The sequence below is a fragment of the Alexandromys fortis genome, unplaced genomic scaffold (assembly GCF_014885135.2).
Source record: "Alexandromys fortis isolate MF-2015 unplaced genomic scaffold, M_Fortis_MF-2015_v1.1 scaffold_209, whole genome shotgun sequence".
Classification (NCBI taxonomy): Eukaryota; Metazoa; Chordata; class Mammalia; order Rodentia; family Cricetidae; genus Alexandromys; species Alexandromys fortis.
The window spans coordinates 1,894,877-1,910,002 of NW_026068090.1; the positions used below are offsets into that span (position 1 = coordinate 1,894,877).

General features: G+C 56.2%; 1 protein-coding gene across 2 annotated transcripts in view; it reads left to right on the forward strand.

Annotated features, from left to right (window-relative positions):
• Window positions 1-91: 91 nt before the first annotated feature.
• Window positions 92-15,126, forward strand: part of Arhgef17 (Rho guanine nucleotide exchange factor 17) — a 55,400-nt gene continuing 40,365 nt past the window's right edge. The window contains exon 1 of one of the 2 annotated variants that reach the window (XM_050122658.1): window positions 92-3,734. In XM_050122658.1, the coding sequence (XP_049978615.1) occupies window positions 597-3,734 (3,138 nt within the window). In that variant the 5' untranslated portion in view covers window positions 92-596. The remainder of the gene's footprint in view (window positions 3,735-15,126) is intronic. The other variant, XM_050122657.1, reaches the window with a different exon arrangement.

A 15,126-nucleotide genomic window follows, 5' to 3' on the forward strand; every position in this document is an offset into this window, starting at 1 on the left:
AATGTTCAAGCATCTCGTTTCTCCTTCGGCTCCTCCCCGATTCCCCTCCCCCTACAGTGTTCCCAGCCGCGCGCGCTCCCGGAGACCACCCCCTCTTTTAGGCGCCAGGCCCCGCCCCCCGCCCCCTTTCCTCTGCCTCAAAGTTTATTTGCAACAAAAGGGGGCAGAGAGCGAGCAGTCTAGGGGGAGGGAGAGGGAGCTGGAGCGGGAGCTAGGGGAGGTGGGGGGGAGAGGCAGGCCCGCCGCCGGGCTTTGCAGGCGGACTTTGTGAGCAGGAAGCAAGCCTTGGCCCCTCGCCGGCCGGGCCGCGATGCCCCTGTCTGCACCCGCAGAGGCAAGGGCTGGGCCTGGGGTCGCCGCTGGGGCGAGAGGGGCCGTCCAGGATGAAGCCGCTGCTGTCCGCAGCCGCAGAAACTTGATCCTCGACTGATAAACTTCTGCTTAGTTCTCCGCACCCTCCTATCCAGCCGCCGCACGCCGCGGGTGCAGGATCCAGGCTGTCGGACCGCGGCCCCTGCGCGCCCTCGGAGCTGGGCTGCAGGGGGGGGTGGCCGCGGGGCCCCGAGGCCAGCCCCCCCGGAGTGACTGCCACCACCATGGCGGACGGGTCACCTCGGCCCCCACTTTATCGCAGCGTCTCGTTCAAACTGCTGGAGCGCTGGAGCGGCGGACCGGGGCCGAGGGAAGAAGAGGACGCAGACACCCCTGGGTTACGGCGCCGAGCTTCGTGCCGGCCAGCTGCGGCAGTCCCGGGCCAGCCCTCCCGGCGCGTGTCCAAGCTGGCGTCGGGGCCCCCGGCCGCCCCCGCGCAGCCGCGCCCGCTCCGCAGCCTCTCGCCATCGGTGCGCCAGCTGTCCCGGCGCTTCGACGCGGTGCGTTTTGACGACGATTCCGCTGGTGCTCGGGACGAGGGTTGCTACCCCGGCACGACAGAAGAAGCCGCTGAAAGCACTGACCGTGGGGCCTGGCCCAGCGTCACCGAGATGCGCAAACTCTTTGGCGGCCCGAGCTCCAGGCGACCCAGTGTGGACTCTGAGGCCCCGGGGACGACCAGCCCCGACGGAGCTTCGTGGGAACCCCCAGTTCGCGAGCCCCGGCAGCCTCCGACGCCACCTCCTCGTACGTGCTTCCCTCTGGCTGGCCTGCATTCGGCGATGCCGCTGTCCGGGCCGGGGATCGAGGGGTGGCGGCGTCGGCAGCAGCAGCAACAGGGGAGAGCGCAGCGTCCGGCGGATGGTTTACATTCTTGGCATAGCTTCTCCCAACCGCAGGCCGGGGCCCGGACCTCCTCCTCCTCCACCATTACCTCCTCCTATCCTGTCAGCCGCAGCCAGGGTGCTAGTTCCAGCGAGGAGGAAGAGGAGGGACCGCAGCCACAACTTGGGCCTCAGAGTCCAGCTTACCTCGGCGGCCACTCTTCGGGCAGTGACGAAGACGCAGACGGTGAGGATGGCCGTCGCTGGAGAGGAAGAGGGTTCAGGCCTGGAAGCTCTCTGTTGGTTCATGGCTGTAGCCAGGACAGTAGCGAGCTAAATTCGGGCGGTTTGGGATCAGCAGGGGGTGTCAAGAGCCTCGAACCTCCGAGGTCTCCAAGAACCTCTATGGAAGAGGCACTCCGGGAGTGGGGGGGTACTGGCACGCAGCACTACGTCCCAGGTCCCCAAGAGAACTTAAGGCCTATGTCTGACACTGGGGGAGCACCTTTCCGTGTGGCTAAGGTGAGCTTTCCTGCGTACTTGGCCAGCCCGGGTGGCTCCCGAGGAAGTAGTCGCTATTCCAGTACTGAGACACTCAAAGATGATGAGCTATGGTCTAACCGCAGTTCTGTGAGCTGGGGAGTGTACCGCTCCCCAAGTTTTGGAACCGGAGAAGGGCTCCTTCTGCGTCCCCAGACTAGGTCCCGCACTAAGGGACCTGTAAGCACCAGGCCACCGAGAGACGGAGGACTGGAGCTAGATAAGACCCGACAGCGCAAGTCACTATCGAATCCAGATATCGCCTCCGAGACCCTGACGCTGCTGAGTTTTCTGCGTTCAGACCTTTCAGAGCTAAGGGTTCGAAAGCCCAGTGGCAGCCCTGGGAATAGCCCCCTAGACAGCAGAGACTCGCCGTCAGTGGGTAGGCCAGTGGAGCAACTTGAGCCCTTGCCGTCCCAAAGTCCAGCATCCCCCACCACTCGACCCACCCTCAAGGACCTGACAGCTACCCTGCGCAGGGCAAAGTCATTCAGCTGCTCAGAGAAGCCCATGGCCGGAAGACTGCTCCGCACCGGTGCCTTGAAGCCCAGCTCCTCAGAGCTCCTACTGGCAGGCTCTGGGGCAGAAGAGGACCCACTGACACTCGTGGTCCAGGATCAGTATGTGCAGGAGGCCCGTCAGGTTTTTGAGAAGATACAGCGCATGAGTGCACAGCAGGATGGGGGCAGCTATGTCAGTCCTAGAAGCCCTGACTGGAAGGGTGAGATGACCCAAGGGCAGCGGTCTCAGGAGGAACTCTCTGGCCCTGAGTCCAGCCTGACAGATGAGGGCATTGGGGCAGACCCGGAGCCTCTTCATGCCGCCTTTTGCAGCCTAGATCCTGCGGGGGTATGGCGACCTCTTTCCTCAACCTCAACTCAGACAAGCCGTGGGGCTGGGACAGAGGACAGTCTGGGTGGGAGGGCTCTTGTTTCTCCTGAGACCCCTCCAACACCAGGTGCCCTCCGCAGGAGACGCAAACTCCTACCCTCGGGTCCTAGCGGAACCGAACTAAGCAACGGGGAGGCAAGCGAGGCCTACAGATCCCTGAGCGACCCTATTCCACAGCGGCACCGGGCTGCCGCCTCGGAGGAGCCCTCTGGGTTCTCTGTGGACAGCAACCTTCTGGGCTCCCTGAGCTCTAAGACAGGGCTTCCAGCAGCCCCAACTGTAGATGAGGGCCTGACCAGTGGCCTCAGTGACTGGTCTGTGGTTAGTGAAGAGAACAAAGACTATCAGGAAGTCATTCAGAGTATTGTTCAGGAGCCTGGTGCCTTGGGGCGGATGGGAGAAGACAGGATTGCTGGCAAGACCCCTAAGAAGAAATCTCTGAGTGACCCTAGTCGCCGTGGGGAGTTGACTGGCCCTGAATTTGAGGGCCCAGGAGGGGAGCCCATTCGAGAAGTGGAAGCCATGCTGCCTCCATCCAGCAGTGAACCTATCCTTGCAGAGCATTGGGTGGAGCCAGAAGACCCTGGTCCTGCCAGGGGCAGGGCACAGTCAGAGAGGGCCCTCCCTGCCCCACCTGCCTCCTCCACTGCCCACCATGACTTGGTCCGTCTTGACCCCAAACTGGCCAATGTTCTCTCCCCTCGGCTCACCCGCCGAGGTTCCAAGAAGCGCCCAGTCCGGAGCAGTCACCAGGAGCTCCGCAGAGCAGAGGACAACCAGGACCAAAATGGTAGCCTGACGCAGGCCCGGTCTTCCTCCAAACATGTTCGCCATGCCAGTGTGCCCGCTACCTTCACACCTATTGTGGTGCCTGAGCCTGTGGGCTTCCCTGCTAGAGCTCTTCCCGCAGTGCAGGCACCATCACTTGAAGATGCCACTAAGAAGTACATGCTGACCCTGCACTCCGGTGACATTCCTGCCCCGGATCCTGTGGACTTACCCTTGTCTCCCTCTGCACCGCCCTCTGCTGAGACCAAGGCCCCTGGGGCTGCCAGGGCCCCAGATGAGCCTGTCCCAGCCAACAAGTGCTGCAGCAAGCCACAGGTGGTAAGTCTTTTGGAGAGATTTGGAGGTGGGTACAGGAGAGCCATGGGCACCAGCTTTTGTGTCCACTCAGTGGGCAGCCGTCCAGGTACTGAAGAGGGTGCTGCTAGTGTAAAGGATCTGCCTGCCCTAGGTGTTCTGAGGGTGGTCGCAGAGATCCTTGGGATGTTCCTCAGGGTGCTGACATTCAGCTAATGCTTCGCTCATCTCCTCTCAGGTCACATTTGATATGCCATTTTAAGTCTGTTACAGGGTCTCAGTTCTTGTTCTAGTTTTCTGACATTGGCCTTTCTTGTGACTTAACCTTCCCCGTCTGTAAAACTGGGTGTGGGGGAATGTAGACAAAGCAGCTTCCACCAGGTGCTATTGTGCAGAGGTGGGAGAGTCTGTTTTGCGAATTTGCCGTCAGGCCCTTCATCCGCTGCCGGCCTGCATCTGTTCACCTTCCTACTTCTTCCCTTTGAGACCTCAGGGTCTCGTTCCCGCCCCCCACAAAGCTCTCACTTCTCTTATCTTGCCTCGGCTATGCCTGGGTTTTGGCTGTGGGTTCAGATTGGCTCCAGGCAACACCTACCCTGGCATGGGAGTGTTGCAATTAGATTTGCAGCTCTGGGCTGCAAGCTGAGCTCAGGGTTGGCCTGGGATTATGTCAACTGTGGCCTGCCTCAGCTCCCACTGTGTGCAGACTTCAGAAGCTGGGAAACCCTACACCCTAGACTAATTTGGTCACTTGGCTCCTCAGAGCTCTTAAGGGCCCCTCTAACTCCCTGTCTCTGTTTCTCTCCCCTCCTTTCTGCTTCCTCTGTCCCAGCTCTGCTCCTTCTTATGCATGTGGCTAAGATGGACAGACGGGGAGTGGGCAGAGGGGACATTTGGACCTGGCTTTTCTTCTGAGTCCCCGTTAGGGGAGCCTGAGCACCAGTCCCAGTTCTGTGCTTGGAGCATGGGGGATAGGACCCCCAGCTTCCTTTTCCAGGTAATGCTTCCTGTGGGAGTTGGGGGGCAACCAAGAAATTAAGGAGCCTGGGGAGCAGGCACTGAGGCCAAAGAGGAAGAGTTTCACAGGTCTGGCATCCGCCCCCTTCACTTTCTCCCATGACCCCGCCCCTCCTGGGAGCTATGATATGGAGCAGTCCTCTCATATGGAGCCTCTCAGGCTCCTCCTGTCCTTGAAAGAGACTTTCTGACATCTTACCTCCCTCAGGAGAGAGAAGGGTGAGTCTGTAATTAGAAGAGCCAGCTGGGCTGGAGATCCCCAGGACCTGTCCCATCCCTGTTATGAGGATTGCTTTCCCTTTCTGTAAAATCGAGATAATGGACTCTGCCCATAAGGCTCTGTGGGTGGGTGGTAGTGTGTCCATGCCTGGGAGCACAAGAGGCCTGAACAGGCTCTGCTGCCTCACCTGCTTCTCAGTGACCAGGCTTGGCTTCCTCCTCCGCTACAGCTCCTACAGGTCTCAGCGTCACCTAGTGGACTTTATTAGGCTCAGAAAACATTTTCCACGCCTCATTCCCCCTCCCCTCATTAAGTCTGGAAGTTCTTCTATCTGCTACCGTAAATTTTTTCTTGCTATCCCTTTCCTTCTGGCTTCACAAAGATGGGGAACCACTGTCCTCTCCCCACTTGCTGCTGCCTTCTCTTGAGCAGACACTGTTCCCTTGTCTCAGGCTTGGGGCTGCAGTCATGAGCCCTGTCACACAGGTGGTGTGGCTTGGTCTGCAGAATAAAGAGGGGACGAGAGAGGAACTGCCATGTTCTGCCTATGGAGCATAAACCAGTGTGAAGTGCTAGGAGGAGACAACTGCGGTTTCAGGGAACCCCAGGCTCCTGAGTCACCCCACGCTGTGAGGAGGTAGGGAGTCACAGGAGTCCCAGGCGCTGCTTAGCCTCTGACTCTGTCTGGGCCTGGACAGTCATCTTTAGGACCTAGTTGTCTCATCTTTGCCTTGGGGAATTGGGCAGTCTGATTTTTGAGGCTCTGTAGGAGGGGCTCATTCTGCAGCCTGCCCAAGGGGATGGAGTCTGTTCTCTGTATACCGTGACTGAGGGGCAGCTCAGCTAATGCGTCACTGAGTGTATTGCATGGGCCTTCCTAATTCTCCTGTTCCAGGCCTTTGTTTTTTTTTTTTCCAGTTGGGTCCATAGTTGCCGTTGTGTTGTCTATGGACCGCCCTTTGCACCAAGGCTTCAGAGTAATCTTACATGGTTCATTTTTGTCTGCCCCTTGACACTTGTACCATCTATAGCCCAGAAACAGGAAGTATCTTGTCTCTGAGACTGTAGATGCTGAATTCATGAGACTTTGGCATTTGAAATAGCTGTGGCTATTGTTCATTGCGTGCCCGTTTTATAGCAGACACTGGTGGTTTCTTGTTGTGTGAAAGATTGTTGGAGTCACCCCGAATCCTAGTTTACCAGTGCCTTAAAGAAAAAGGATCGAGGGATTGTTCCTAGTTTCCAGTGCGACTGGCCTGCCATCTGAAAAGGGACATAAGTCAGGGACAGTTGGGCTTCACTCACGTGTCAGCCTGAGAGTGTTCACAGGGCCTAGCGTTGGGCAGGAAGATCTCTGAGACCCACAGAAGAAAATGCTGGGTCCAAGGTCACACAATAAGGCCAAGCAGAGCTGGATCCAAGCCCTGAGCCACTGGCCTTCTTCCTCTCCCACTCACCAGCAGCCCTGACACCCCACCCCACTGCCCCTCTGCCCCTGCCTTCTGCAGGCCTGCCCTGCAGTTCTTGTCACCGCTCCTGTCTGCCTGGCTCCCCTTGGCAGGGACTTGCAGAGACAAGTTTCCCTCCTGCCTCTCCTGGGCTCTTTGCTGTGATCCTTTCCCTCCATGCAAACTGTTTCCATGGGGAGGGGATTCTGAGGAGTACCAAATATCTATAATTAATGTCACCCAGCAGGAGGGCAGGATGAGGGAGTACAGGCAGAAGGGTTGTCCCTTTCAGGGCTTATCCCCGACCCTGCCTTCTTCCCTAGGACACTGTGGTACTGGGGGAAAGGAGCTGCTCTCCAGGAATGAGTTCACCCAGCAGGGAAGAGTTATGGGAGGGACCAGAGTTGAGTGTGACAATTTCCAGCCCAACATTTCTGGCACCAGCTGGATTTGAGACGCTGCAGCTAATCCTGTCCCCAGCCCCCACTCCCAATATAGGGATTTGTCCTTCCTTCTTCCCTCCCTCCCATCCAATTGCTAGGGCTGCACATGGTACACAGCAGTGGGTGGAGCCATCCCTGTGCAGCCTGGGAGCTGAAGCACTCATCTGAGAATCTAGAAGCAATAAGGTCTTGAAGGAGCTCAGATGTTAGTCTGCATACTGGCAGGGGAGGCTCCCTAGAGCTGCTTCAGCCTGCATCGAGGCCTGGAAAGCTGGGGGGAGGAAGGGGCTGGCATGCACAGAGACTGGACGGAGGCCTTCCCAGGCAGGTCGGGGCAGTAAAAGCTTGGCGTTGGCATCCATGCACTGAACAGATGAAAGACGACAGCTCAGAGGCCTGCTCTTATGGACCTTGCAGACTGGTGAAGATGCATGTCTACAAAAGAGGACACTGTCAGGGAACAGAAAGTTCGGGGAAGAAAACTAGAATAGAGTAAAGAAGTTGGAGATGACAGGCTGGGGCTCTGTTTTAGAGCACGTGGTTTGGAGAGGCCTGTGAGAGGAGGTGCCCAGAAGAACCGAGGGAGGGAGTCAGATAGCTGGGGCATGGGGTTGTGGGAAGAAAGGAACAGCAAATGTAAGGGCCCTGGGACGAGGAATGGACATTTGGGAGTGTAGATAGACCTGAGCGGTAGGAGGTCAGCGAGTAGAAGTCGGCCAGGGCGAGGACTTGGTACCTACCTGAAGTGAGAGCTTTGAGTAAAGTAGCGACCCGAGCTGCTGTGTGGGGCTTGCTGGGCCCAGCATGGAAGCAGTAGAGCAAGTCAGGAGGCCGCAGAAGGAAACAGTGATGCTAGGCTAGGCTAGCAGAGATGCAGAGGAGGGTGTTTCCGCTGAAGCCCTAAGAGTCTAGACATCTAGCACCCAAGTGAACAAGCTGCTGCTACCTGCTGGAGCACACCTTTTATCCCAGCTCTCGGGAGGCAGAGGCAGGCAGATCTCTGTGAGTTCGAGACCACCCTGGTCTACATAGTGAGTCCCAGGCTAGGCAGGGCTATATAGTAAGACCCTGTTTCAAAGAAATAAAAGATGCTACTACCCTCTGCTCCAGCAGCTGTGAGAAGGGTCATGGAGGAGGGCGAGATGACAGAGCTACCTACTGCCCTGTAGGGGCTTAGCTCAAAGACTAGAGAGAACCTTGGGCCTCACTGTGGTCCCTCCCAGCTCTGACTTGTGACTTCTGGAACAGGGAGCTTGTGCCACAGCAGCCCTGGCCTTCCTCTAATCTCAGGCTGGGTGAGGTAAAGAAGCAGGCTTGGAGCCAGCAGGGTTTTGTCCAGGGCCCATGGCTCACGAGTAATCTGGCCCTAGGTGTCCTGTCTCCGGGTCATACACTGGTCCAGAATTCCCAGTGAGTCAAGTTGGCAGAGCTGGTGGTGGCAGTCGGGGGGAAGGGGGAGCTTGTGTTTCCCAGAAAGACTCGTAACCCTGGCACATTCACTGGGAAATGTGCCCAGAGAGCTGGCGCCTTGCTGGCAGCCTCTCAAATGGGGGCCCTCGGTCCTCTGGGAAGCACGGACTCCTCAGATGATACCCCCTCCCACAGGAGTTGATGCCCCACACCTCTCAGGCCTCTGGGGTGGACAAAAGCAGAAGGACGGTGTCAGGCTGCTGGGCTCTGAGCCCCAGTTCATCGTGTACAGACTGTATGAGCCTCCAAATGACCCCCCAGTAACTGTAGGGTTCAGTAGGGGTGACCTGGCAGGGAGTTAGGATGCAGCCGAACCTCACCCCTTCCCTCCTGTGAGGCCTTAAAGATTCACATACCCTCGGAGCTACAAGTGCCTTTGTGGCCTTGAGCCTCAAGATTTAACCTCCCAGCGCTGCTGGGGCTGCAGCAGCTGATCTGGGCAAGAGCATCTCTTGCAGAACAGGAAGGGCTAGCAGTCTGGGTCCTAGGCTCCTGAGGACTCTGTTCCACTCATTCATTAGCTGCTACTCTTGGCTTCCCCTGCCACAGAAAGAAGGGTCTTTTCTCATAATTGGGGCAGGCCATGGTGCTTTCTCTGAGGAGGTCTGTCCCCCAAATAGTGATGTTTCTGTGCACAGAACACTAAAACTTCTAACTCAGCTTGGGGAAAACACTCTTTTTTTTTTTATTAAGGGTCTTGAAATTTTTTATTTTATGTGTATTAGTGTTTTGTTTGCATGTATGTATGTACTCCATGTGCACATTTGATGCCCAAAGTAGCCGGTAGAGGGTGCTGTGTCCCCTGGAATTGATGTTATGAATTGTTGTGAGTCACCATGTGGGTGCCTGAAACTGAACCTGGGTCCTCTGCTAGAGCAACAAGTGCTCTTAACCACTGCACTATTTCTCCAGCCCAAATCAGCAGACTTTAAAACCATCCCTGGGCATGGAGAGGGTGAGGGGCTATAGCAGGACTTGAGGTGGGGAAGCCTCGGGCTGCTGTGGGACAGTGTCGGTTTCCCAGGGCTAGAGTACAGATCATTGCAACATTTTATAGTCCCTGAGGTTGGAAGCCTGGTGTGGAACTCCCTGAGCTAAAATCCAGGTGCTAACAGGGTTGCTTTCCTTGGGTTTAAGGGAAAACCAATATCCTTGCCTTTTCCAGGTACTGGTGGGTGCCAGTACTCCTTGGTCTGTTGCCTCTTCCTCAGTTTTAGAGCCAGCAGCACGGCAACTTCAAACCTGTCTCACCCAGACCATCTTTTCTGCCTTCCTCCCTAAGGACTCTGTGATTCCATCAGCCCCACCCCCACCCCCTGGGTAACCCAGGACCCTTAATGGCACTTGCAAAGTCTCTCATGCTTTGTAAGATGCCATATTCACCAAGTTCTAGGGATTGGGACATAGCATTTTGAGGGGACTATTATTTTGCCTGTCTCACAGTTAAATAAGGACCAGGCTATCGGCTTCTGAGATCTAAGACCCTCTGTAGATGCTGGTCCTAGGGATGCCTCAGGCCTACTGCATTTAATCCTGCCTTTGCTTCTTTCCTTGCTTCTTTGGCATCTATCCACACAACCATTGCTGGACAGTGGGGACACACAGGGAAGGTTTGGATTCAGGAACCTTTTGTCGAAGGCCCTAGTCCCTGACTTAGGTGAACTTCAAAGGAAGGCTGAGCCCAGGCCTGGAAGGGCAGAGACAAATGTGTCAGTGAGTCCTTTGGGACTAGGCTTGGCCTCTGCAGGTGGCTAGCCTAAGGTTTACTGATCAGACACTGAAGTGAAGCATCGACCAAGCGAGACAGTTGGCAGAAGAGCTCAGAGCCAGGGAAAGCAGGGAAGATGGGAGCCTTGGGAGGGAGCAGAAGCCATGTCTGGACCAGACTGTCTTCACTGAGGGCAGAACTGAGAACTGGGAGGCAGATGGAAAGATGAGAGCTATGTGTTGGAGATCTTGGCTTCATCCCGAGAGCTAGCCTGTGGTAGGAATCAAGACAAGCACTTCAGAATTTCCCCAGTGTAAGAGATAAGGCAAGGTCCATTCCATGATGTCTTATTGCTAAGATTAAGTGACATCATTCAAGAGGTTTGCTACCTAGTATTGCTCAAGAATGTCAGTTCCACCAGACTGGCAGGGTTGCTCAGCTGTTAAAGGTGCTTGCCACCAAGCCTGACAAGCCGAATCTGACCTCTAGAACTCACATTGTAGGAGAGAACCAACTCCCGTAACTTACCTGTCTCCTGACCTGCATAGGTGCTGTTGTATTGTGCACATGAACACACACAAATAGATAAATATAATAATCTTTAAAAAGCAATCTTAATCCTCCCTCCGTTTGGGTCGTCTGAGATTCTGTGATTCAGCCATGAAGCAGAAGACAGAGCTCTAGACGGGAGACCACATCAGCTCAGCAACCTAGATACTTGGAGTTTGGGGAGAAGGAAGAGAGACCAGCCTGCAGAGATGCCCATGGCCTCTTCTCTCCGGCTCTCCCTGTTTTGTTCCCACCAGCCCCAAGGACAGCTTGGATGTCTAAGCAAAATGTGGGAGGCAGCGCCGAGCCAAAGCCCTCTCTGGGTCAGCGACCCAGGCCCCAGGGGCTCGGACCCTGTGCTTCCTTTTCTGGGCCCAGAGCCCACGTGCCTGGTGGGCCATCTTTGCCTTGCTTGCTGGGTGATATTTAACAATGTTAATATTTAACATTGGGTTTCAACTGTGAGTCTCAGTTTCCTGTTCTGTAAGAAGAATTATGAGAACAAAAAGGTAAGGTTCACAAGCCCTTCAGCCCAGGACCTCGGAGCTAGGAAGCTCTCAGTGACCACCCCCCCACACCCCCCACACACACAGCAAGAACCCAGATCTCTTAACTTGATTTTGTTGGTTGATCTAAGATTGATGGCCTTTGTCTTGAGATTCTGGAGGCAGGGAGAGGCAGGAAGGTCTGGGGCCAGTGGGAAGCCTGGAGGACCGAGACTGGGGAGCAAGTGCAAGATTTGGTAGTTTCCTGTTTATTGGTTCCCAGGGGGTGACAGGCCCTGCTCTCTGCAGCCCTGTGGAGCAGGGGAGAGGAGGCCATGCTCCTGGCTGCCAGCCAGCCCCAGAGCTGAGTCTCTTGGGACTGCCGAGACCCCATTCCTCCACCTCTGGACAAACATTCAGTTCTTTCCCAGGACGGGGCACTGGAGGTTAAGGAACAGATGTGGAAAGGAGGGGAAGATGAGAAGGACCCTCCCCCTAATAAAAGCCCTGCGAGCGCCATCTTTCTTGGCTGCTGGTTTTGGTTCTGGTACATGGTTGGCTCCCTGAGTGGGTGTATTGAGACACTGCCTTGGCAGACCAGGAGGCCAGAAGGAAGAAAAGGAGGGCTAGGGCCTTGGGTTCCGGGGCCGCGTGTCGGCAAAGACTCTAGACATGGGCCTTGTCTTCTCACCACCCTCTGCCCCTCCTTTATTAAGAAAGCAATGGTGAAGCAGACTCAGTAGCCCTCTCTGTGGTTCCCACCATTGCTGCAGCCCAGCCAGTGGATGGGAGGGGGGGTCACTGAGAGTTCTGGAGGGGAAGCGAAACAGTTCACTGCCGTTGGAGGGAACTGATCCTGGCCAGAGCAGGAAAAGAAAGCCATTGTACGTGTCCAAGGTCAATGGAGAGCAGGGGTCTTGCTTGACCAGCAAATGGAGAGGGACTGTAAGTGCTGAGTCCCACCCTAGGCAGTAGATGCTGTGGGGCACACATTGGTGCTTCATGACCGTGGTGCTCCATGAGGTTTAGACTGGGCGGCCTGATGAGCCTGAACTCGGGAGTGCAGGATGTACCGAAAGAGGACTGTGTGCAGAGGGTTTGGAGGTGCAGTCTGGGGGTTTGAATTTAGGCTTCGAAGCTCTGTGAGAAGCTGGGATGAGGGAGTGGGACTCCCTCCTTTACCTGAGTCAGAAATGGCGGCAGGGGCGCAAGAGGAAGGGTGAGTCGTGCCCCTTCTCCCAGTCAGAACTTCTCTCTGCATTCTGGAAGGGTGAAGGACCAGCTTCGGGCTCCCTGCTGGTGGAAGTGCCCTGCCACTCAGAAGGGTCCCCAGGGGACAAACAGCCAGGCTACACCTCCAATTGGCTCTTTTGGAAGAGCCCCGATGAAGGGAGCATTGGGGGGGGGGGAGTGGTGACTTGTCCTTGTTGACTCTGATCTAGGCCAGGTCACCCTGCCTCAGTTTCCCCATTTGTGAGGTGGGGAAATCCCAGACATCCTTCTTAATATTCAGGTTCTCAAGAGGTGGGGGTAGAGTAAGCAGTGTGGGGATCAGTAGGCAGCCTGGAAGCATTAGCCACAGTGGGGCCTGAGGTGACCCCAGCGGTGCTGGACTGTGGCCCTGAGGAGTCCTTAGGAGAGGTCTGGGTAGAGAATGAAGGGAGGAGAATGACTCGGATTTGGTGCTTGACTTGAGCCTATCTCCCCATCAGGCCTAAGTCCCCTGCTTGCTCCTCGCTGCTTAGCTGACCCTCCCCTCCACCCTTGCCTGGACCAGCCACTTCCAGGCCTCTCCCTAAGGCCAGCCCAATGGGGGCGTTGCCTGGGGCGGGTGCGGAATTTCCGAGGGAATGGCTAAATTCAGCCCAGCTAAAAATAGCCCAAGGCTTGGCCCCAAGCTAGAGAAGGAGAAGGAGGAGGAGAGGCCAGACTAATCCCCAGCTACCTTCTAGTCCCACAGACATCACCACCTGGGTCTGGGCCTCTTGTGACCTCCCAGACATCTCTTCCTCCTCTTTCCTTCTCTTTCCTGAGGCTTCTCCCCACTGAACCCTGTCCTTCACCTGCTCTAGCTCCTCAGTCTTGTGCTATGTTCTGTATGTATCCCTGCCCTGGACGGCGAAGAGCCCCTGTATAGGAGTGTGTTCCTCGGCCTCCCGTCTCTTGTGTCTCTTGTGTCCTGCAGCACATGGAAGAGCCCTTGTATAGGTCTGTGTTCTCAGCTTCCAGTCTCTTGTGCCCTGCAGCAGGACACAGCTACAGCACCTCTGCCCCACTTGCCGGGCAACACACGTGGATGTCCTGGGGTATGAAAATGTGAGTGGGAGCCCTGGACCACCCAGTGACTCAGTGCCCTTGCCAGACCCTGCTGTTCCTGGTACACAGTGGAACTCCAGTCAACATTTACTTATAAATAAAAGGTGTGGGAAGGCCTGAGGAAGCCAACAGAGTTCTGCCCTGGGTCTACTTGGTCCCAAGCTTCCCTGAGCTCCCCGATACCTATGCAAGCCTTATATTCACTCTGGGGGAACAGGAAGTGAAAGCTGGCACAGGGCCGTAGGGGCGTGGTGCAATCAGACCCTGAGGCGAGAAAAGATAAGATACCTAGTCCAGGTCTCAGTGGTGGGATTTATAACAAGGCTGGGGAGTGCATTTTCTCAGATCCACAGTAGCTGACTGAGTTCAGGTCAAGGTGTTCATTGGGTTACTGACATCAGGACTGCCATTGCCACGGTGAGCAAAGGCTGTGGCAGCCACATCCACTGAACTATTAAGTCCATGGTCCCAGCGGAAAAGCTTGCCACGTGTTTGACCAGACACAGTTCTGAGCACTTCTGTTCTTCCTAAAATTAACTTTATAGTCCAAGGCTGGGGATCTAGCCAGGGCTCCGGCAGGCTAGACAAGTGCTCCGATCACTAGCTTTTGTCCAGTTTGATGGAGCACTTTATGTGTGCTTGCTGAGTCCTCTCACCGGTCCGGTGGGGAGCAGGGACGTCACTGTGTGAGTGCATGGCACTGGGACTAGGCTGGGACAGCTGAGTAGCCTCACAGCCCTAGAACCCTGGCATCTGAAGGTGTTCATTGGGTTCCTGACTTCAGGACTGCCGTTACCATGGTGAGCAAAGGCAGCTACGTCTGCTGGACTCACAGTCCATGGTCCCAGGAGCTAGCACAAAGCAGTTGCTCAGGCAGTATTAGTGAATGGCTCCCCTGCGCTGACTGACTGGTTCCACACTGCAGGAAGAATGAAGGTGCCGACATAGCCAGGAAGGGGAGTGGGTAGGCCCGGCAGGGCTGGCACAGTCCTGCTTGCAGTATCTGGAAAGCAGATCTCTTGGGCCGTGGCCGGCGTGACTCAAATGGAGACAAGAAAACCTTCCATATTTGGGTAAAGAGCCCAAAGAGGCCCAGGCCGATCCCCACCCAGGCCTCCCGCCCTGGCTTCTTCTGGGCCCCCAGGCCTGAGTCTGTCTTTCAATTTTAAGTCCTGGGTCCAGGCAGCCACGTGCTCCCCTCCCCTCAGTCATCAGACCACCTTCTGTGTGGCCAGGTCTACGCTGCGGGTGCCATGTCCCGTGCCAGGACTGGACATGGAGAGAGGAGCCCCAACAGAAGACACAGGCTGGAGGGCGAGCCTGTACCAAAACCGTTTCCTCACTGAGGTCCCCACAACCTGTACCTGACTCCCACGGCAGCAGATGGGAGTAGCCAGACATCACGTGAGCAGGTGACATGAATAGGTTATTCTTCTGGAGGATGCAGATGGAGTAACTTGTTCCTGTACAGAAGCTCTGAATACCTGACAGGGTGTTGGGCTGTAGAACCAGGACGGTGCGGGGCGGGCATCGTTCCTGTGCGGAAGCCCAGTGTGCTTGTTGTGATTGGCTGACTGACTCACACTACCACTCCTACTGTCTCCCCTCCCCTCCCCTTCCCTTCCCTTCCCTTTCCCTCCCCTCTCCTCCCCTTCCCTTTTCCTCACCTTCCCTTCCCTTTCCCTCCCCTCTCCTCCCCTCCCCTCTCTATGTAGACCAGGCTGGCCTCAAGCTCACAGGGATCTGCTTGTCTCTGCCAC